General features: G+C 39.7%; 3 protein-coding genes and 1 long non-coding RNA gene across 12 annotated transcripts; 2 read left to right on the top strand and 2 right to left on the bottom strand.

Moving 5' to 3' along the window:
• The first annotated feature begins 144 nt into the window (after positions 1-144).
• On the top strand, positions 145-10,878 carry mrs2 (magnesium transporter MRS2). Of its 5 annotated transcripts, XM_040013173.1 has the most exons (14): positions 145-321; positions 766-990; positions 1,078-1,147; positions 1,788-1,852; positions 2,381-2,417; positions 2,811-2,923; positions 6,632-6,793; positions 6,911-7,041; positions 7,175-7,291; positions 7,643-7,712; positions 8,052-8,134; positions 9,390-9,507; positions 9,607-9,720; positions 9,862-10,878. In XM_040013173.1, the coding sequence occupies exons 1-14, from the start codon at positions 160-162 to the stop codon at positions 9,919-9,921; spliced, it is 1,527 nt and encodes a 508-aa protein (XP_039869107.1). In that variant the 5' UTR covers positions 145-159; the 3' UTR covers positions 9,922-10,878. The 5 variants fall into 5 exon arrangements, with proteins under 5 accessions (XP_039869107.1, XP_039869106.1, XP_039869109.1 ...); XM_040013172.1 differs by having other exon boundaries at positions 766-1,147; XM_040013176.1 differs by lacking the exons at positions 145-321; positions 766-990; positions 1,078-1,147 and adding exons at positions 1,505-1,524; positions 1,656-1,669.
• On the bottom strand, positions 2,494-6,499 carry LOC120722264 (integrin beta-1-like). 3 transcript variants are annotated; one of them, XM_040013185.1, is made up of 7 exons: positions 5,515-6,499; positions 5,062-5,333; positions 4,583-4,793; positions 4,343-4,472; positions 3,889-4,192; positions 3,662-3,789; positions 2,494-3,240 (listed from the first exon to the last, which is right to left on the bottom strand). In XM_040013185.1, exons 2-7 carry the CDS (start codon positions 5,319-5,321, stop codon positions 3,209-3,211), a joined length of 1,065 nt encoding a protein of 354 aa, XP_039869119.1. In that variant the 5' UTR covers positions 5,322-5,333; positions 5,515-6,499; the 3' UTR covers positions 2,494-3,208. The 3 variants fall into 3 exon arrangements, with proteins under 3 accessions (XP_039869119.1, XP_039869118.1, XP_039869117.1); XM_040013184.1 differs by having other exon boundaries at positions 3,602-3,789; positions 5,515-6,496; XM_040013183.1 differs by having other exon boundaries at positions 3,561-3,789; positions 5,515-6,492.
• A 1,345-nt stretch (positions 10,879-12,223) lies between the features above and the next one.
• LOC120722268 lies at positions 12,224-13,540 on the bottom strand. Of its 2 annotated transcripts, XR_005693392.1 has the most exons (3): positions 13,286-13,540; positions 13,033-13,169; positions 12,224-12,885 (listed from the first exon to the last, which is right to left on the bottom strand). It is a non-coding gene; the product is annotated as an uncharacterized LOC120722268 (long non-coding RNA). The 2 variants fall into 2 exon arrangements; XR_005693391.1 differs by lacking the exon at positions 13,286-13,540 and having other exon boundaries at positions 13,033-13,266.
• Positions 13,541-13,666: 126 nt separating this feature from the next.
• LOC120722265 (syndecan-2-like) lies at positions 13,667-22,478 on the top strand. 2 transcript variants are annotated; one of them, XM_040013188.1, is made up of 5 exons: positions 13,667-13,932; positions 18,324-18,453; positions 19,050-19,216; positions 19,499-19,766; positions 19,932-22,478. In XM_040013188.1, the coding sequence occupies exons 1-5, from the start codon at positions 13,873-13,875 to the stop codon at positions 20,093-20,095; spliced, it is 789 nt and encodes a 262-aa protein (XP_039869122.1). In that variant the 5' UTR covers positions 13,667-13,872; the 3' UTR covers positions 20,096-22,478. The 2 variants fall into 2 exon arrangements, with proteins under 2 accessions (XP_039869122.1, XP_039869120.1); XM_040013186.1 differs by having other exon boundaries at positions 13,669-13,932; positions 19,032-19,216.
• The last annotated feature ends 271 nt before the right edge of the window (positions 22,479-22,749 follow it).

Genomic DNA, 22,749 nt, shown 5'->3' with positions numbered 1-22,749 from the left:
TTGTCTCTCCCTGGCGGATACTGGCTTTTATATGTAATGCAAAAGGATCGCTCGTGGCCTCAGTATTTATTAATCCTCTTTGTGTGTTTCAATGACCTTTTTCTACAGCCACGGGTGTGTTTGATGGAAAGGTTCTCAGTCGGAGTGATCACCTCAATCATGGACGATCTTCGGCGCTCTGCGCTGCCGCCGCGGTGCATTATGGTCCAGAGAGCCCGTGCTCTTCTGTCCTCCTGTCATCACGTTAAGCCGGAGAGCTGTGTTTTCAGGTTGAAACACAGCCGCACATGTAGACTCGGGACACTTTACAGGCATCGGCAGGTGACCTGTCTGTGATACTCGTGTCTGCGTTTACTGTCACGTTAAAACTTGTCGGCTGTTGTGAGTGAAGCATGTTTGTTATACTGCAGCAGCTAAGATAGTTAGCATAACAAACAGCCGCGAGACAAAGTTGAAGAAAGTTATAAAACCAGGTGAAAGCGAGGCAATGTGCGCGTGAGAGATACTTATGTGTACTGTGAAGTTACTGTAACGTATGTAACGGGAGTTTTCACTCTTGTCGTACCTGTGGGTCAGGACTGTCTCGTCTAACACATAGCTTGGCAAACATCTGGAGGGCACCGAGGGACCACTAATGAGAGGATTGTAAACACTTGGTGCTTGCAGCTTTCTTTGCTTATGGAAGTTAAAGCTTGTCTTAATTTCCTCCTCCTCCCTTCCCTGCTGCTGTGCCTGGTATAATCCCTTGCCTGTGGTGAACATCAGCTCTCCAGCGCCAGTATGGCGGTCTGCGTAAAGGCTTTGTGTTGCGTTGGTGTGGAGATCAAAATGCACAAGTTGCTGCTGGCCGGCTGTGCGAACTTTCATCCAAAGTGGTTTTTAAACTCTCTTGGTCCTTTTTCCTCACGACTTGGTGGGACAAGAACCCTCAGCTATTATAGCAGAGCTGCAGAGTTCTGTCCAACGGGACACTCTGTGCCACAGGGAAATGTAAGACTGGGATCATTCAGCAGGAACTACAGTGATGTCTGCTTGAATTCACTGGTCAGTCAAGCACTGCCTTTATCCACATGTCAGACCAGAAGATCTCAGTGTGCTGCAGTGAGAACTGAGAGAAACCTGCTGCAGAGAGGAGCAGTGTGGCCTGGTAAGATGATGTAGTTAATTTGGCTCATACTGACCACAGTATACAAGTATTCCACGTGACCTATAGTTGTCTTTACAGTCATGGTAAAAATAGTCTCTTTCAGTTCTAAGGTTTTATCTATTACAGCATGTAAAAAAGAGACTAATTACACCTTTACTGCTTTCATATGAGTTAGGAGGGTAATGAGCAGCCAGCTGCTGCTAATCAAATGTATTTGATTAGCTAATCATCCGCAAGCGTGAACATCCCTATAAAAGCAGACGTTATGGTAGTTTGCTGGTTTGGAGCATTTAGATGCATATTAACACGGTGCCAAGAAGAAAACACATTAGCACTGATCTTAGAGAAGCAACTGTTGCTGCCCATCATGGGATGTAGTGAGTTTTTCACAGGAATGCATAGTGTCCCTTTAAAATTTTCTTTTCCACTTGACTGCATTTTAAGTTAGAATAATGAAGAATTGTGTGCCAAGGTTTGTAATTCTAAACTTTATTATCCCGACCCAAAGCTCTGTACATACAGGTGAGAACCAAGCTATTGTCTTTCTGCTGTAGTCATGCTATATCCAAGGTACTGCTCAACGTTACATGTCAAATACTTTCCTGCACACATGGTTTAACTTGGTCTTTTCTTTGAACAGTGTCCTTTATCTGCAGAAGAGTCTCAGACGCCCCTCCTTCCACTGTAGCTCCGGCATTTGTAGTGGTAAGAGAGAAATTAATTTAAGCAGTCATTAATTAATAGTTGCTAATACTACTTGAAAGGTTTTGGGATGTGGTTTGTCACTTTGTCTTGCTGCAATAAACTATATCTTATTATTTTGTTTACAAAACCTGTAGATTTCATTCACACGTTTATAATTTAACATACATCCTCCCCATCTTTACCTTAGAAACACTCAGCACCTGTGAGGTTACTGACCTGTCATCAGCTTACACCATTATTTATTAGTTTGTTTGTTTATTATTTTGGTGCTGGCATCAAAAATAAGGTTTTGTTACAAAAAACAAAAAAACCCAACAGTAACAAACAAACTTGTCATTTGATCAGCCGTGTGTGTGGAGATGGATAGATATTTAAAAAAAACAAATAAGCATAGCATTTGGAATGCTCAAGTAATTTATTGTTATTATTTACATTTCACACAATTGTGTTTCAACGCTGTGCAAAAATGCAGTGAAGATGTGGTTGCTTGATGTAACCAATCAGCTTCATGTTTTCTTTCTTTGACAGATGAAGTTTGACCAAGAGGGAAATGTGACGTCATTTGGTAAGTGTGAGGAAATTAACCTCATTAATGTTTACATGTTGTTGTGGTCGTTGGCACTGAAACTGATGATTCTCTCTTATCTCTGGCATTGTGACAGAGCATAGGGATCTTTTTTCTTTCTTTCTTTTTTTAACATGTCCCTGAAGTACTCTTCCGTATCCTTTTTATTATGTGTAGAACTGGACATGCACCACATTTTTGTCCATCACTGCTGTGTTTCTGTGTTACTTCCCCTGTGCAGCAGCCACTAATGGGTTGTGTTACCACCAGTGACTCCCTTCTGTTATCTATGAGTAAAAATCAGTTGTATTTCAACCTCTACTTCATGTGTAGAGATTGGCCCAACTATATGTACATGTGTGCCTCTGCTCCTCATTTGTTTTTCTCTTCAAGAAAAAAAGAAGACTGAGCTTTGCCAGGAGTTAAGTCTTCAAGCCAGAGACCTACGCTTCCAACACACTACCAGCCTCACTGCTAGAAATAACTGCATTATTTTACGAATGGCGGTATGTTTTATTTATTTTTCCTTTGTCTGCCACGCTCCACTTACACCACAGGAGGCGTAGCATGAGCCGCACCTGAGCCGAAAAACTGGAGTTTAAGCAGATGTTGCTTTCAATCAAAATAAGATGATCTTTATCATGTTTTTGAAAAGTAAAAATCCTGTTATCATATATATATATGTTAGTCCGACCTACAATCTATCATCCCCTGGAACCATCATGGTTCATCATTTTACAGAATGAATGAATTCTGTTCTCTTAGCACATCGTATTTTATCTCCACCGTTGTCACGATGAGGTAGCCACACTTTCTGTCACACCTGATGACGAATGAGAAGGCACTGTCAGTTCAAGAACTATACTCAGAGGAGGAGATGCACACTCTGCTCATTCATCATAACCTGCAGTGATACAGAAAGTCTATCAAACAGTTTTAACTAAAGTTAAAGTTTCACGATGTTGGCTTTGTGAAGAGTTTGTGGAAGACAAATAGAGGATACGGTGTTAAAGCAGTCTTGCTTCTCTTGTCTATAAAGTGTTCAGATGATGGTGTGTTTCTATATCTTCATTTTCTTGTAGTAATGATAAGTGTCTGCAAAACATCGTACGGTATAAGAAGTAAATAAATATCCAGTCTCACGTGTTCGTCTTAATGTGCTACACAAACAGGGCAGTCCTCACAGGTCGGCCCTTGGTACTGTGGCAAACACTGGCACTTTCCACAGACGCAGTTCCCCCTACCGTTGCACAGCTGCTGGTTTTTTGCCACACACGAAGCAGTTTCCGTGCTGCAGCTGCAGTCTCTACCTGTCCAGTTCGCATAACAGCGGCACATTCCACACTCGCATATCCCATTGCCTCCGCATATTCTGTCAGATTAAAAATGTAGTATTTTAACTGTGAAGCTGTGTGATAACTTTATATCGATATATTTTATATACAAACTCGTGGCAACTTTTTGTTCTTACCTGTTCTCGTGGTATGGACAGTCAAAGTTTGTGCACTCACAGAATTGTCCGCGTATCTTTTCTGGATTTTCCCGCTGGTTGCAGTGACACATGCCCGACACACACACACCCCGGCCGCTGCACACCGGGGCGCCAGGGCGTGAGCGACAGGAGTCTTCGTTTTCTGACTCAAAGGAAGTTATGTCAGTCTGACAAAGGTTTCCAACATAAGGCTGATGGCACACACAACGCCCACACACGAGCGCCCCGTGGCTGCTGCAGGTGGGACTGTTTTCCTCTCTGTTTTCAGTGCAACTACACTGACCTGGTGAAGCAAATAGATTTTTAATGTTATTATCACACTGAAGAAAAATGAGCTGAATTATTGAACTCTCAATTTTCTAACAGTCTCATGAAGACTTGCTTTAGGTTTTCAGACTCAAATGTTTCTCGTAGCAAGTTGCTGCAGACTTACACTGCAAAGTTACCTCCAACGTCACACTCTTTGCGAAGCCTCTGGGTGTGATCTGGACAGACCAGGGTGCAGTGCTGTTCTGGTTTGAGATGTCACTCTTACTGGGACATTGTGCAGCTTCCACAGTTACCTGCAGCGCCAGAGGAACTGTTGTTCGAATAATTTGATTTTGGGGGACAAACAAGAAGGAACATTTTCTTTCTGCAAGAGATTGTGTTGGACAGGATTTCTTTTTCTGACCTGCATGAGTAAGGGGTTTCCTGTAGTTATGCTACTGAATGTGATGTTGAGACCAGCTGGCACGTTGCTGGTGTCTAGAGTCAGGTCTGTGGTAGGATGATCACTTGGCATAGAGATTGACAGAGGAAAGGACTGGCTCACACCTGGCCTCAAATGAATGGCGAGCTCCTGGGGCTGCAGGAAGATGGTTTTGGCATCTGCTATGTCTGTTCTGCAGAAGTTCAGAATCACAAGAAATAACATTGTAAGATTTTTTTTTTTTTAACATCATAACAAAGGCCCTTTTCTGTTCCAAAATATATTTGAATCCAATCTGAAGCTTTCATATTAATAAAAACAAAAGAAAACTTTGGAAGGTTAATTTCTTTTTAATTTCCTTCTTTTTTTTTTTTTTTTTTTTTTTTTTTTTTTTTTGTATGGAACACTAAAAAACTGTCACGTGTCCTTTAATGACTAAAGAGGTATTTAAAACGGCTTACCTGCTGTCATTCCTGATGACCTGCACACTGCTTTGAGGTTTATATATATATATATGACCTTTATGACAGCCAGCTCTCTGCAGCCCCTTCACAGTATGACAGTGAATGTTAGAGTTGGGGGCAGTGCACCAAGCGCACTCAGGGCCGGATTGGATGCACTGATTGCAGCTGGAGTCAGATGTGGAGCATTTTTGTCCACTGGTCAAACTGAGACTCGGCATAACCAGCAGCAAGAAGAGATGGGACAGCTTCACAGCCATCGTTAGTCCTGACTGTACAAGGGTAGAAACCACAGAAGATATGTTTCAGTCTAAAATTAGAGGAAATAAAGTATGCAAAGCAAACATAAGCAAGGACTGTCATCAGTAAGTGACTGAGACTGCAGTTACTGCAATACAAGCTTGTAGTTATGTGCTACATAAACAAATGTACACACACAGAATGCTTCATTACCTGAAGAACTAATAGTTTTCAGCTCTGTTATGTCGTCGTGAGGTCTCTGCAGGCTGTGACACGCTGACCATTCACAGTTGTATGTTGGCGGTATCTAAGTGGGACTCAGGACCAGGGAGGCACAACTAGATCCTGATTGGTGCTCAAGTTTCAAATCTCTAACCACAAATATTTACAGTTCAGAGTCAAACTGAGCACTGACATGTTAACAGTAAAACGTTAACCGGGCGACATGTCATGTCTCCAAAGCCTTTAAAGGAAATTCAGTCATGGAGTCTTTAACAAAAAAGCATATTTTAAACATTCACTCTTTGGATCAGAGTCTGTGGATGAGGACAGACTTTTTTGCCCCCCTGTGGAAATTTTATTATTATTTTTCAGCATTTCCCAAGGGCTGTTAAACAAAGCAAGGAAATTGCAACACAGCACATGGGAAACGTCCTAGTTTCATTTTGGTTGCTTACATTATTTTAATTTGCACAAAGAAATAAAACTATTGACATAAACCAGGATTAAAATTACTGGTCTCACTGATGCTAATAGTCAGTTGTGTCCTGTGTGTAAGTCTCACAGCCCATTTTTTCCTTAGAGAATCTCTTAAGCTCCTGCAGATTTAATGATCTTCTGCTATGGACCCTTGTCTTCAGTTCACCCCACAGATTTTCGTTAGCGTTCAAGTCGGAGCTTTTTACAAGCCAGTCAGTAACGTTCACTTTAGTCTTCTGGAGGTTGTTCTTCACCAGGAGAACATATGTTTTGCTGGAAGACCCAGGTTTACTGGTGACTGCTTGAGGTTTTCTGTTTTTGCTTATTCATAATTCCTTCCACCTTGACGAAATTCCCAGTTCCACACACACTCTGAAGCACCCTCTGTGTGTAATACTAATAATATTGACACTAATATTTTTTTTTCTGAAATAATTTTTATTGTGTGGAGCTAGAAATAATTAATACTTAGTAAAAAGACAATTGGTGTATTTGGAAATGTTATACTGAAAATCCCTTCCTATTAAATATAACAGAAATTTTCTATTATATTTAATAGGGAGGCTAATAATTTTGTCCTCGTCTGTTTGTTTAAGCTCTAGCCCATAACCTCCACTCGCTGTCTTTTCAGGCCTTGAAAGCCATCTTGACCCCGGAGTCTCTTATGGTCTTGGATTTTCGTGGTCTTGGACTGGAGCGCTGGTTAGTTCTGGAGCTCGCCCCCCAGCTAGCGTCACAGACGCACACCCTGCCCTTCGAGTTCAGAGCACTGGAAGCCATCCTGCAGCACAAGGTGAAACCGATCAGACCAGACAGAGTGCTTGTGTAATTAAGCGTGGTCTAACCTAGATAAAGCCTGAATGAAAGTCAAGGACACACACCTGAAGCTTTGTATTATCTGTGTCAACAGGTAAACACGCTGCAAGCCCGGTTGAATGAAGTTGAACCAGTCATATTGGATACGCTGGAATCCCTCGTAGACCCTAAAATCCTTTCTGCTGATAGAAGTAAACTACATGTAATTCTGCAGAATAGCAAGAGGTAATGAATCACTCAAGACATGTAATTGTATTTGAATAAGTCATTAATGGCATCTGGCATATAAGTAAATGGAAGTTTTCAGCCTAAAGATTTACAGTCTTGTAAGTTTTCCCTTCTCTCACGCCTGTTACAGCTTGTCAGAGTTGGAGACGGACATAAAAATGTTTAAGGACTCCATGCTGAAGGTCTTGGATGAGGATGAGACGGTTGAAGAGTTCTGTCTCACAAAATGGACAGACCCAAGAGTTTTGTATGTCACACATGCACTCAGACACATGTATATGGGTGCTGAACACAGCATCTTAAAAATAGTTGGAAATCTCCAGTCAGTGGTGAAGCATGTTGAAAAAGAAAGACACGAATTTGTTGAGTTCCCAAGGATCAAAGTCTGTTTCCAGTCTGTTTTCACTCACCTGCAGATCATACGTTACAGGTTAACCTTTTTCTGTGTATGTGGGTTTTTGTTTTGTTTTTTCAAATTAAATTAATTCTGCCCAAACTGCCAGGCCCAGCTGTACTTCTATTTTTCATCATCTATCCATTCTCTTCAACTTGTGTGCTTCTATTTTGTATATAACCTCATGTCTGTCTGCCTTTTTAGTGAAGAGAGCAGTTTGGGTATTGACCACGCTGAGGAGATGGAGCTTTTATTGGAGAATTATTATATGCAGGTAGCTGTACTTTAAATTCCCTGAGTTTTAACATGATCAACAAATATTGCAATTATGCAAAAGTCTTGGTAAAGGCTGCATGCTCACACATTGTATAGGACACATTTGTCATAGATTTTCATCAAGCCACGACCACTTCGTATGTTTTTATTTTCATCTAAGCATTTATACCCATTTATGCTTCTGCTATGGTGATTACCTATTTCTTTGCCTCTATTTTAGTTTAATATCCAAAGCACTGAAACACTTTACATGTTATCTGCGGCAGTTGTGATGGGCTGTCAGTAAGGTGTAGGTTGTACGATTGTTGTCATATTGACCGTGAAATACTTCACACAGGCCGAGGAACTGGGGAACAGAGCCAGAGAGCTGAAGGGTCTGATAGACGACTCTGAGAGTGTAATCTTTATCAATCTGGACAGGTATGTACAAATTGGCTATACATCATGTATACATGCACACTATAGACTGATGTTTTTGAGAAGCAACAAACTCAAAACACTGATAATGAGGCTTAACAAGCCATTATTTTTGAAGATTGAATTTAATCTAATTCAGTCCCCCCCCCAAAAAAAATGCTTTGCCATCTACAATTTAACAAGAAAAATTTAATTTACTAAAAATTGATGCATCTTTGTACTCGTGTGGAATTTTGTGAGCTAGGGGGTTCTAACACGTCCAGATTGCGGTTTGGTATTGTCATCCTGAAGGAGGCAAGGTCGTATTTAAAGATTTTTATCTGAATTGCAGTAAATGTTGCTCCAAAATAAGTACAGTCATGTGAAAGGAGAGTTTTGGGCGCACGACTGGATAGTCGCCTGTCAGAATGTTCTTCTTTCACAGGACTGTAAATGTGATTCAGAAACAGTGGCGCCTTCACAAACGTGCTCGTTACTCCTGCCATGTGCAGTTACACACAAACACACACACCTGCTGATAATAAGCTGATGGCATCCATTATTTCAAAATAGAAGTTATTTCAGAGAGACTTACCATCTGTGGGGTGCCTTTTTTTTTTTTTTTTTTCTCTTTTCTCTAATATATACCCAGTTTTGTTACTAATTAGCATTTTTTTTCCCCCCCAGATGTCAGATATCGTCTAGGCTAGGAATGTGAGACTCATTTTATATCGAGGGCGACATGCAACCCACTTTGTTCTCATAAGGAAAACCAGCAAAACTACCTTTTCTGCCACAGTACAGAAGTTTCAGTACACATTTTTACAAAATAAATAAAATGAGACAAAACTGAAGTGCTATTTCAACAGTGTGTCTGAATTACAGAAATATATAACTTGGGACCCATCATCAGTGGTGGACCTTGGATTCATTGGGTGTTTCAGCCATTATCACTAGACACCCTCATCTAAGGAGGGCCTGCGAGGGTTGATCAGGAGTGTGTCACTGATTTGTTTTGTTGTTATTTCTACTTTCTTTTGTTTAGTTTTCTAAATTATTTTCTTCTATCAATTCACTGCAAAACAAAAGTAATACTTACCTCTTTAATATTTAAAGAGCCTCACTTCAAAGGGATAGAAAAGGTGATAGCGAGAAGTAAGACAAAAGAGAAGAGAGCCGTAAGGGGGGCGCCTGATCTGGCATCCCACACCTCTGCCAGATCAGGCGTTTTCTTGTTTTGTATCAGCAGCCACTGAGAGCACTGTGTGCTTTATTCCAGCCACCGGAACGTGATGATGCGACTGAATCTGCAGCTGACCATGGGGTCCTTCTCCCTTTCCTTATTTGGCCTAATAGGTGTGGCGTTTGGAATGAATTTGACAACAGCTTTCGAAGATGTGAGACAACTTCTGATCAATACTTTTAATAGCTGTAACTAGTGCTTAATGTTTATGAACAGATATTTATGCACTGCTCTGCCTGTGTGTCTCCTACAGGACCCCCGCGCTTTCTGGCTGGTAACAGGTTTCATGTTCTTGGGCAGTGGGCTGATATGGAGGCGACTTTTATCATTTTTGGGACGGCATCTAGAGACTTCAGTACCCCCACGAGTAATGCAAACGCATACACAGACACTGTGCCTTGTTATGTGTTCCTATAAAGTCCAGTCTGCGTAACACTATGCACACCTTTCCCTGGACTGATCCAGAGAAATGCATCCGTAAAAATAATTTCTTCTCTCTGTGATGCAGATCCCTCCAATTTGGAAGAGGAATATGAGACCATCAGACATCAAGGCTGGGGTCAGATGAAGTTCTACCTCGCAGATGATGGTTGTCTCGCAGCGCTCTTGGTCCTCTTTAACTTGATGCAAAGACTTCTGCTAGAATTTTTATTTTTAACACACCTCATTGTTTTACTGTCCCATGGCCACAGCAGAGGTTGAGATTACGCTCACATCTCTGGAGACTATAGTGCAGTGGTTCTCAAACTGTGGGGCGGGCCCCACTGGTATGGCATGGACAACCACGCAACACATATGAAGTTATATGATGTGAATATGATTTTTATTATTATTATTTTAGGGAAAAAATTGTAGCGAATTTTGAGGTGTGGACGATATCTATCTTGCATGAAGATCTGCTTTTGGTTTGGGGCATGTCAGAAGAAACTCTGCTCCAGTGTGTGCGTGTCACTGTTTCCCTTCATTTGACTGACGGTCATTTTTCATTTCTGCTTTTTATCTTTTTGTTTTCTTTCCTTTCAACATCCAGTGCAGATAAAACTTTGAGTTTTCTTAGTGTTGCAGAGCCAGGAACAGCAGGACAAAGCCAGTCCTGTGCTTGCTGTGGGTGCAACTGTAACGTAATCAGCAGCTGCTAGTGCTCTGGTCAGGACTAGCTTCACTGCTATTAGCAGGTTTCTTTGCACTTACAGTAATGAGCACAGCGTTGTGGCCGGGTCCAGTGACGTCTTCACCTGTTTGCTCTGCTGCACTCTTCGAAGCAGGAACCGCCACCCCACACCTCGAGGAAGTGGTGGGGAAATACTTCGCATCTCCATATATGTGGATTTAAAAAAAAAAAAAAAAAAAAAAAAGCCAGGTCATATAATAATCATCTCATTGTGGAGTTGTGCTTTCTTTCATTTCACTGGTGAAGAACAAAGGAAAAAAAAAACTTTATCTCTGTGAAAGCAGTAAACCTGTGACTCTGTCCCTCTGTATACTGTGTGTTCTGCCTTTATTAAACCAGAGGAAGTACACTGTGCAGCTTTGTGGCATGGTGTTTGTGTCAACATGAGCGACAGGCACTTGCTCAAAAATGTCATTGTTTTTCTTATAAATGCAGAGTTTAGAGTGTGACTTTAAAGATGTTTTCAGCTTTTACCAAAGGGAAGCTTTATCATTTATAAACTTAATCAAGTATTATAAAAAATAATTATAAATTGGTTGATGAAAGGTTTGGTGTATCTGCATGATGTCAACTGAAGCCATAGATTAGGTCTTGCATTAGTGGTTCCCAGGCCAAAGGTCAGGATACCCACATAGGGTCACCAATTAAATCAGATGAGTTTTCAGGTTATTAACGAATTGGGGAGGTTATAATAACAGCTCATGAGTTCACCCATAAGATAATGCTTTTATTTATTACATGATTTATTTCTTTTTGGTTGAGTGTGTCAGCTTGAGTACTGCATGTTTTAACTCTATTTTCTGTTCTGAAATATATTATTTTCAGGGAACATTGAATTACGTGGATCCCACTTTTCATTTGTGACATTGAACTGCAAAAATGTCTCAGTGAAACACAAAATTCACACAAATGGATATAAATAACAAAGTAGAAAACATCAGTTTCTTTAAAGCTGAGCGCATGTAATGACAGATTTTTCAGATTTCTGATGAGCAATACTTGGGAAGATGTTTTATTAATGTGGACTGTTAGGCTATAAGACTAATATCCTTGGTTTGCTGTGTCAAATTAAGAACTGTTATGGCTGGATAATGTTTTTTATTATTAATATTAATTGAGGTACCTCACATGGAGTCAAAATATCCTTCTCACTGCCTAAGTGGTTTCAAGGTTTGGAAACTACACTAGGCTTCATGTTTTGTAAATATGAGTTGGTTTGAAAGGGAGTAAAGCATTTGACAGTAACGGCCATTTAAACTGCTTGGTTGTCATTACAGCCTTTCTCCACCAGAGGGAGTCATGAACCACACCGTGTGTCACAGCTAAAGCAAGCTTGTCCTTCAATAAAAATCAATGGAATCATAAAGTTTTTATTGAAATCTATGTTTTTGGAAATTATTCCGTCTGATCTATGTGCTAATTTCTCCGATGTCTCAAAGGGAAACGTATTTTTGTTGTAAAATTTATGTGTGTATATTCCAACACACAAAAGATGGTTTAGTCTCAATCAATCCATACTGTGATGATTCCTCCTAATCTCCTGAGACCCAGAAGAATAAATGTTTCATAGTTGGTTGGTTTGTTTGTTTTTAGATCATTTAAGTATAGTAGTTGAAATAAATGTTTAGAAGATTTTTTTTGGAAAATTATTTATTTTTTATCTTAGTATGATGAAATGATATTGTTTCCTTTTTCTTTCTTTTTTTATTAAACTCCATTCTGCACTCCTAATACTCACCTAAACATGGGTTGTTGGGTCATGCTCCCCATGGCAGTAACAGTGATCATGGATGATGTGACAGAGCGCTGGGTGTGGCAGACAGGATTTTACTCATACTGCTGTCAGGAGGTGAGGTGGAAGAGGGCCAGATTTTAGAGCAAGAAGGTGAAAGCTTAGAGGAGTCCGAGCAGGGACAAATATAGAAATGTTGTTAAAGCTAGGGCTCTGAAGTTGTGGCATTTGGTTTCTCGGCTGCCATTTAAAACACCGGCCTGTGAGGGCAATAATCTTTTGGCAGCCCTGTTGCATTCTGTTTAACAGTGGTCTCACCTTCCAGAGAGCTTCATTCTTTCCCCTTTAACGGAGATATTAAGATAATCCGTTACTTTGATGGACTCCCTAATATCTGAAAAATGTGCCTTGACTTACTGAACTGACTGTAACAAGGAACCAGCAAGTTCAGGTCCTAGGATATCTGAGTCATGCCATGAAATGGATGTTTTCAGATGAGCACGTCCCTCTGGTTTGTGTGCTCTGACATGTTTTTCAGAAACCTGGTTACCTATTTACACTTTGGTGTAATCATAGGGCCTCCTGTCCTGGTGGTTGTTAGCAGCGTTGTCCTGTTTTCATTTTTCATTCTAATGAGACAGGAGAGGTACAGGTTAATGCACCTTTAGCTTATACATCATTAATTATATAAATCAGCAGAGAAAAGAAGGAATCAAACTTTTTTTCTGTTTGTGTTTGATTTGTTTAAACATTAAGCAATACTTCTGATAACAAACCTGCTGTTGTGTCCCCCTTTGAGCTTTTACCTTCCTGTCTGACCTCCCTCCACTTCATTTTATGACAGCTCTAATCAAACCACAATTTTGATTAAAATCCTTTCGGCCTCACCCTGCCTTCTGTCTCCTGAAATAGGCTGAAAATGTGCGGCATTAAAATTTTGTTTTGGAAGGAGTAAAAGTTAAAAAACTCTTTTTTTTTTTAGCAATAGAATCATAATAGCTACAAAAAAACAAAACAAAAGCTTATCACCATATTTTATAGCCACAAGGGAGGGGAGTCCATTTTGAAAAGAAATGTTTGCCCAGCCCCCGCAAATATGGCATCAATAGAACAGTAGGATTCATGTGAATTACATAGAGATAAACGGCCTTTGCCTCAGACTCAAGTCTTCCATAAAAGGGCAAAATGAATTGCTGGATTTTAGAAGCGTATATCCACACTAAAAATGTAAATAAGAAAAAGCCGCTCGTTCAGCCTATTATTAATTAACCTCGGTGTAAGGCAGTTGAGCTAATGTCGTCACCTTGTCAACGGTTCCGGCTCGTGTGTGCGTCTCCACTACCGTCGTCAAGGACCGGCGTGCTGACGTCACCGCAGAGAGCCACGCTTCACGACCAGGCTAAACAACTTTTTCAGACGAAGTCCTTCTCACAACGAGTCCGGGACACACTCGGGAACTTTACTGAGATTTAACGAAGTGGCTCGACAGCGAAAGCGCTACAACAAATTATCCGTACTACTGAACACCGAAGAGCGAGTTGAACGTTTTCACTGTACCAACATATTGTTTCTCGTTTTCAACTAGCGTGTTTTTTTTAATTGTTTTGGAAGTTAAAATGGGGAATCTGTGGTGGTTGTTCCTCGTCGGGCTGGCAACTGGGTCAATCAGTGGAAAAGTAAGTGGCTTTTCTTAAATGTTTTTTTTTAATTCAAACATGTTCCAGTTGACGTATTAGTGGAAAAATACATATTAATTATCTTTAATATGTAAAAAGACCGAGAAGGCTAAAACGTTAAGATATTTTTGAAAACGACAGCCCTGGGTAACGTTTGTTGTGTTCATGTGGACTGTTTGAGTTCTACCCCATAGAGTTTACACATAAAATAAAAATATTACTCTTAATGTTATATCCTCAGTTTTTTCTCTGTGTTAATTATTATTATTATTATTATTATTATTATTATGTATTTACGTTAAATGTACCTTTAAAGTGAACAGCACGAATTCGTCTTTTTAAAACATAAATATATGTTACCTCCGGATCTATAAGCTGGGTGATTTTTGACCTCAGCAGCCTTTTCAAACCGAGGCCAAGCGTCCAGTTGGTGTCAAGTTCACACAGGGCCAAAGTCTGTTCATCATTTAGCTCACAGCTTTGACATTTAAACCAGACCTGGCCCGAATTTCTCACCCACACGTTTTATAATGTTATACTGCAAATTCAAATTCTAAACCAGGAAATCATTCATATTTAACCAAGGTGGTTTAAGGAAAAAAAAAAGAAGAGTATTTCAAAATCCTCCTCCTTTACCCCTTCCATTGTTTCTCTATGTGCGGCTGCTTTATAGCTGGAAAACACCTGGGGATGACAGGCTGAAGCAGAGCTTTGTTCATCGTCACAAAGTATGAAAAATATCCAGGCTGGTGATTTATTGACTGTAAGAAATCTCTAATGAGAGCCAGGGAGCCTCACCACCTCTGCAGAAATGCAGTTTGTTTAAGATTTATGGACTGTATATTGTGAAAGGAGACGGAACTGAAACACGATACTGCTTCTGGTGTATATTTGTAGCAGAGGAAAGAGACATGCAATCCCTTAGTAGGACTCAGGGAGTTGTGGATATGGTGAAAATGAATACAGCTTGGCATTCCTGTCCTGCTTTAAGGCCCCACAGGTTGTAATCTCTGAATATAATAGCTTGTAAACAGGTGTGGCCACTCAAAAAACAAACAAACCTTTTTTCTGCTTAACTTTAATTTGTGTCATCTCATACTTTGATCCGCAGATGCTTTGATTCGTCTTCATGTCATACCACTAATACACAGACTCCAGTCTTAAATTGCTGGGTGTGATGGGCTACATCTTACATCCAAACTATCTGTGTCCCCAAGTGTGGCTGTAGAATTACTGGTTAGTCAGTCAGTGATGTTGCTCCAATCCAAAGGATGAATGTTTAAACAGGGTTTCTTCCTTTAACAGTTTGTGATCTGGTAGTTGTGTCATTTTTCTGGATGGATGAGTAACAGCGAGTTCCACTGGGCTAGTCCAGGCAAGCACGCAGCTGCGTGGGATATGAGCAATTTTTCATCCAAATGCTAAGAGCGAGAGGAAAAGGGTAACACCTCCTCACGGTGCTATTAATGACGATTTTCGTAGGGCTTCAAAAGCACTCCACTGAAACGCCTACATGTGAGGAAGAAAAAAAACGTTTAGAAACAAAAGAACATGAATATAAACTATGTAGTTTGACACTTGCTGCTGTGGAGAACTAAAAAGCCTGGTGGGGCGGAAGATATGTGTTCTCAGTTAATCAGCATTAGTCACAACATTGTTCTGTGTGTCAAAGGCAGTCTGTACACATGCGATTGGCTGCAAGAGGTTTTTCTTTTGATGAGTTGCTGTAGCAGTTTGTTTGACTTTCAGTGTTAGCATGCCCTTGGAGAGTTTTTATTGTATTTATTTATTTATTTTTCAGTATATATTTTTTATTTTTAACCACATATCGCTGATTATCTTGACTGTTCTTTGACCACCACACAACTAATGGACAAAGCTATATTAGGTCTTTGCGTACATGGAGTGGACTGGGACCTGTAGTCTCTGGTCAGCAGTTTCAAATTACTGTAATCTGAATTAAGGACATAACAATCACATGTAAGACAGAAGTAGATATTGTGTCACATTTTGCCTGTTGGCATCACTAAAGACTGCATTACCAAACTCTGTCTGATCACTAAAGTTTTAAGAGGAATATTCATTTTCTCTTGGCATCTGATCATTTTGTCCTTACAGGCTACAGCTACTTAATGTCTGTGGACATTTTATTCATTTTATGCCTTAGTCAAACATACACCACCTTCAACACAGCACTCTGCTGCTGCTGCTGCTGCTATCCAAGTGATGACAGATCTGTTGTGTGCTTTTCGTTGTTATCTAAACTAACTCTCGATCTGACCATGCTCTCATTACTTTGCAGCTCACTGGGGATATAGCTAGCTATCAGCTAAGGAGAAACAAAAAATAAGACTTTGATGATTGTCAGCTTTAATGTTGCCCTCCGCCAACATTCAGTCTTCTCTCATATGTCTGTGGAGTGATACAGCTGTTTCCAGTAAACTGTCTTCATTGTGACAAAGCACCAGGATATCAGAATGTTATATACAGAGTGGGTGTGTAAATCCTGCGTGCATACGTATGCTTTCCAGATGTGTATAAATTCTAAATCACATCTTCCAGTAAACCCCAGTGTAAAACTTGTATCTGTCAAGGAGAACTGATTCAGAGTCAGCAGAAAACAAACTGCCAGTAGGTGGGAGGTCAAAGCTTAATGGCATTTAGTGAAATCAATTCTAAATTAAAAATATTTGATTGATCCGTTAAAAGATAAATGTGTTATATGTGTTGACTCAGCTAATCGTGTGGTTAACATCTGGATTTGGTCTGGTAAAATAAATGCCAGTGAAACACAGTACAACACTTTGATCTAATACTTTTTTGTATGACTATCAAGTCAATGTTATTTATGTAGCTAATTTTAATACAACCGACGTTGACCCAGAGTGCTTTACAGGCACACTCATCTGCAATCCAGGTCTCCAAGAAGCCAGTTACAACACACAGAACTCACATAAACAGCATAGTAAACATAACGATTAAAAAGAAGTCAGAAAATAAGAATAAAATCAGAACTGAACTCTAACAATAGTTAAAACAGCTATATAAAAGAACTTGTCCAATCTGTGATGGACCTCAGACTTGACTGTTAGCAGTTAAAAAAGGTACGTCTTTAGAGGTCTTTTAAAATAGTTGGACAGATTTTGCATACATCTACCATAAGTTTGCTGATGTCTGATTATAGCCTTATAACCTGATAATTCTCAAGCTAGGCATAGAGTATATTTCTCATTGTGTATGTGACGCAGACAGTCACAGCTTTTGCTTTTCTAATCTCTGGCTGAAGTCGGTGAGAACGCCAGCACCTCTTCTGCTATTTTAGTCACCCTTGGGTTTACGTGTTATTAATGCTTCACATGAATACACCAGTATCTTGGTGACATGTTGCAGAATGACCTTAAATGTTAGGTGTACAGTTGCAGATCAGATAGATTTTATATCTGTATCCCTTCTGTGGGCTGTTTGCATTATTGCATACTGATAAAAAGGTTTGTTAGCAAAAGAAAAATGGTGTTAACTTGAAAAGAACTGTTGCTTTGACAACATATTTTGTGAATTTTTATTGGAGTAAAACCTTTTTCTGGAGCAGTTATCTTATGAGAAGTACACTAAACTGTGCTTCCTTTCCTTTCTCCCTATTTTCACCCTCTCTCAGCACCTGTGTTAGTGGAAGCGTAGTATACATACCAGACATATTTCAGGTCTCAATGGGCCATATTCATCCATGTCTCTGTGTGTGAGTGTCTCTCCCTCTCTTAACACCAGCATATGTTTGAGCTTCTTTTTCTTTGGCTATTTATCGATTTCAGCAGAGTTAGTGTCTTTCTTTGATTCATGTGATCTCCGGTTGTGTTTGAGCCACTCGTCTCATTACCTTCTGTCTGCCTAGGCCTTAGATCAAGGGAAAAGAAGGTCACTGGTTTTCATCACACTCCTCTGTGTAGCATTCGGGTTGGTGGAAGGATTTCACGAGGTGCAATCTAATATGTGAAGCGGCCCTTTCCATGTGTGCGTCTACTTGCCTGCTCTCTGTGTTGTCTTTGAAGCTGCTTTATCTCATCCCTCCTCCTTTCAAAGACACTTAGTTCTCTGCTGCGTGGTTCTGCAAAGTATCACAAATTACTGCCACAGCATGTGAAATGATCAAGAAAACAGCCTTTATCTACTGCACATACTATAGTATGGATGTAATACTCTCAGAAAGCAGCATGCACTGCTGCATATTTGGCCAGCATACATCATTGGTTGTGAGAGGTATTGTCTTACTCCAGAACTGTAGCGAGATCCACATGTTGTCAATTAGTGAAAGGAATTCTGTGTGAATCTGTGTGCGTTTCTCTCCTACTTAAACAAAATTGCATGTTTTTATCCCCCCCCCCTCTTTTTGGCAGCTCTTTGTCTTCTCCCAGTCATTTAGCCCAAGTGATGACTTATACATAGAGGGCCGAACATCTGGTGACCTCCCTATAGACGATGAAGATGGTGATGATGGTGGGTCAGGCTCTGGATCTGGAGATTATGGTAAGGATATGTATGCATATATGTGTGTGTGTGTGTGTGTGTGTGTAATATATCTATATGTATATTTTCCCTGTATTGCTTATTAAATAGAAACTTCATCACAGATTATTAGACATTATTTAACTCCACTCGATCATACATGCAGGCTTGTGAGTAATACACAAGTAAGCCACAAGTGCTTGTATGTTCAGACACAGATGCACTTACAATATACCAGATGTTTGTCCTGAGGTGATACAGTGGAACCAGGTGACATTTTATTGGAAACTCACAGACTTTGAATGACTCACCTGCGTAAACTGTAGTGAGTGATGTCGTGGCACATTCAGCGTGATATAAAACTGCATTACGTTCAGGTGAATTTCAGTAAGTTATAAAACTTGCAGTAGGAACTGTTTCCACATTTGTGGCAGACTCTGCTGTAAAACCAAGTAACCTCAGATGTCAACTCGTTATCCAAGAAAAACGGTCCTATTCCTTCAGTTAATCCAATAGATTAAAAAAAAAACAAAAAAAAACTATTCTATAATAATGAAAAGAGACATGCTCTGAAGTGTTTTGTGTTGGTGATTTCTCAGTTTCCCGTGCCCATTCAGATGCCGGGGATATGGTCCTGACGTTGCCTAGCCCCTCTAGCAAAACAGAGCAGCGTCAACCACAGCCTACAGCACACTCTCCGCACAACCCACCAACCACAGTGGCACGCAGCCACGATCCAGCAACTACAGCGAAGGAGACTGACATTTTCCCTGATGGAGACAAGGTAAAGTATGACTGTTCCTTTTGATTCATGTCCTCATGAAGTCTGACTTATGTCCATCTTCAGGATGATTCATCGCACACACAAGGATATTTATTCTTTTAATTTCAATTGGTGATAGTGAGAGTAAATATTAAGGTTGATTAATTTTGGAGCAGAGAAACTAATTGTGATTTATTTGCTACCGATTTAAGGTGTGAATAGTGGTAAATGGAAAGTATCTAAAGCCACATAATGTCTCAGCATTTTTTTTTTTTTTTTTAAACTGTGCTAATATCCTTATAGGGGCTTGGTGTTGGCCCAACAGCTGACTGGTTTGGAAAGGATGCTAGTCCCAGCACCACCAATGTGCCTCCCAGTGGCAGTACTAGAGCTGATGGTGTAATCAATTCTGGCAAGGAGAGACGCCTGGATGTGTTAAATCCCCAATATGAAGAGCCTATCAAAAAGTCTGATGAAACTCTTACCAAAGCTGATCGAGAAGGATTATTTGGTGAGAACTCTATGGAGGTATCCTCTGAGAACCTGCTGGAGAGAAAAGAGGTGCTAGCAGGTAAGGACTAGGTTTCTACTGTCTTACCAGTTCATTACAAAATTACAGTAGTGAGTTTTCAAGAAAATTTAGACTGTTGAAGAATCTGAAATGTTAAGTATAGATAACTGTTATAAAAATGTTATTTTTTAAAAATAATTTCGTATTTCTTTTTTCCGTCTCCAGCTGTGATAGTGTGCGGAGTCATTGGATTCCTCTGTGCTGTTTCCCTCTTGTCTCTCCTTGCCTACCGCATGAAGAAGAAGGATGAAGGTAGCTACGACCTGGGAGATAACAAACTTTCTGCAACTTCATATCACAAAGCACCCACCAAGGAGTTCTACGCCTGAACTGACTAATAAGAACAAAGCAGGGTGGATTTTGGCTCCTGCCTATTAAGACTCAAATGGATCCATAACCAGCTGAAGATGATTCTTCTTGATGAAGTTTGAAGTAGACACCTCTGCTCCTCTCCAGTGCTGCTTCTTTGTTCTGTCTTTTTTTTTTTTTTTTCTTCGCCATTCCCAACTTCATCCGCTGCCACTTTATCTTTCTACTTAATGTTCAGTGTTTGTGACAAAGGGGTCATAATAAAATAAAGTCAAACTGTTAAAATGCTTTCCTGTCATCCCATGCTAAGGAAGGAGTAAATACCCATTCAAAGTTTTAAGAATGAAATCCTGAAGTGGATCGTTGTAGTGTTGGCGAGTCGTCAGTGTGAAACGGTCCGACGCTGTGCCTTTAGACCTAAGATGAACTACGCTGGACAAGAGCTGATTCTGTGTGACCCAGAAATTGATTGCTCCTTTTGATGGATGTACGCTGAACCAGCCCAGTTCAGCCTGGTACTATATTCTGTATAAGAATAGTATTAAGATGGACCTTAAAAAGTTGACACTTTTTTTTTTCTGTCCTCTGAGGTCAGATTGTGTTTTTGTGTTTTGTTTTTTCTATGTTAAAAACTGTCTGTGTTTCTTTTTACTTTCTGTATGCTTTCTTTGATTTGTTTTGGTTTTTGTGCGGGGCGGGGGAGGGGGGTTACATGAATGAACATTTTCATATGCTGCCCAGTATTGCATTGAGAGATTTTGTTACTTTGCAGGTACAAACATTTGTTGTTGTCACACAGGCACTTACAGAACTGACCAAATATAGATACGCTTTGTTGTTTGTTAAAAAAAAAAAAAAAATTAAAAAAAATTTGTGGTAGGGTTTTTTTTTTTTTTTTTTTTTTTATGTTTAGAGATTATATTTCTGTAAGCCATTTTTAAGCAATTTGTCTTTGACTTCATACAATGTGGCAGCCTTAGTAAAACTCCCTCAGGCATCTTTAGAATACATGTAATATGTTCAGGACTTTTGGGGGGGTTTTGGTGACTGAGTGCTGCAAGCGTGTGGACAGGTGGAGTCAAAGCTAATGACTATAATTCAGAAACCATAGAAGCGATCAAGGTTTTCTGACAACAGCCAAAGCGCATTCCTTTCTCGCTGTCCTCTGTATACAGCTATAATAGTTGGTTCAAGGTTTAAAGGCCAGTGAGAGCATTTACTGCTCTTTTACACTTTAGAGTTTATCAACTTAGCAGGGTTAGAGAGTTGTTAATTGTGTCTGTTTAACTCTAATCTGTTTCTTTTAAGCGTAAACGTGCTTTGTTTGACACATGTATTTCCTGATTTTCAGACTTTACCTCAAGCAACAAGAGCAGCATAGCATGTTTTATGGCTCCAATGAAGATGCACAAAGCAGATAACGACAACAGGGTTCTATTCCCTTTCGACAGCACATAAGTGTGTAGACCCTTTTCATAAACCTATTAGGAATTTGCCGTTTTATGGCTTTTTAACCAGCTACCTACTGCCTGTAATGGTTCAAAGAACACTGCTTACTGTTTGTCATAATAAAAATGAATATTTTAAAGCAAGTAGTATTTGAATGCATTTGCAAGCTACCTATTCACTGTGCATAGAATAAACAGGAAGATGTAGTCATTAACCCACCTCGGTGACTCTTTGTTGATAACGTGACATTTGTTGAGTCTTCAGTGCCTCATGTTACATTATATCCTTTGCTTTGCAGTGCGGTTGAAGTATTAGTTTCATACTTTGAACTGTGAGCTGTACAGAACTGCAAGTTTGGAGTTAAAATCTACTATGCCAGTGTGGTTGAACAACTTCTGTGTGAAACAAAAACAAACCCAGAGGGTTAATACCACAGGTTAGCACTTGTTGGCAAAGACAAAATAACTTTTTTCTTCTATCATCTACATGCATTATATATAAAAGATATGATTTTCATGTAATAATTTATACTTAATTAGACTACAATGTAGGTAAATATGTCCGTCATTATTGGGATTGTACAGTATTTACTGGTGGTTGAAGCCTCTTTGTGCCTTCAGCTTGAGTTTTATATGCCTATTTGTATCTTGATGCATTTGATGAGCTTTCGATTATTGTCAATTTCTTTAAAAGATTTTCTAGCATTTTTTTTTAAAAAAAAGTTCTTTTTCTTTATGAATGCTTCTAAAAATTATTAAAGTACAGAAAGTTTATTGGAGACATGTTGCAGTTTTATTTTTTATCGAAGCTGACTGAAATCCTGGTTCTTAGAAATAAACTACACAGGTATGAGGACCAGCCAATTATCAACTTACCAAGATGACCAATAGAGAACTTTGTTGCTGGTGTATCTCATGAGGTTCACTAATGAATAAAAGTTATGGCTTTAATGCAGTGGCTGTTTTTTCTCTGTCTCTCAACAATACTGCCCCCCCCCCCATATACACACATCAACACAACAGGTTTAATATTATGTGTGCTCTTAAAATCTGCCTGTTTATTCACCTTTTCATCTAACTTCTTCAAGGTCACGATCTTTGTGTTTATTTGTTAATTAAGCACCTTCTGGGCATCATTTTGAAGCCCACGTGTTATCACAGATTTGCATTTTGTTTTTATTGTGTGAGACAAAACCAAAAAGTGAACATTCAGCTGCAGGTAAAAG

The sequence above is a fragment of the Simochromis diagramma genome, unplaced genomic scaffold (genome assembly GCF_900408965.1).
Source record: "Simochromis diagramma unplaced genomic scaffold, fSimDia1.1 OVJJ01000618.1, whole genome shotgun sequence".
Taxonomy (NCBI): domain Eukaryota; kingdom Metazoa; phylum Chordata; class Actinopteri; order Cichliformes; family Cichlidae; genus Simochromis; species Simochromis diagramma.
The sequence above is the reverse complement of the archived record's forward strand: the minus strand, read 5'-3'. Positions and strand labels throughout refer to the sequence as shown.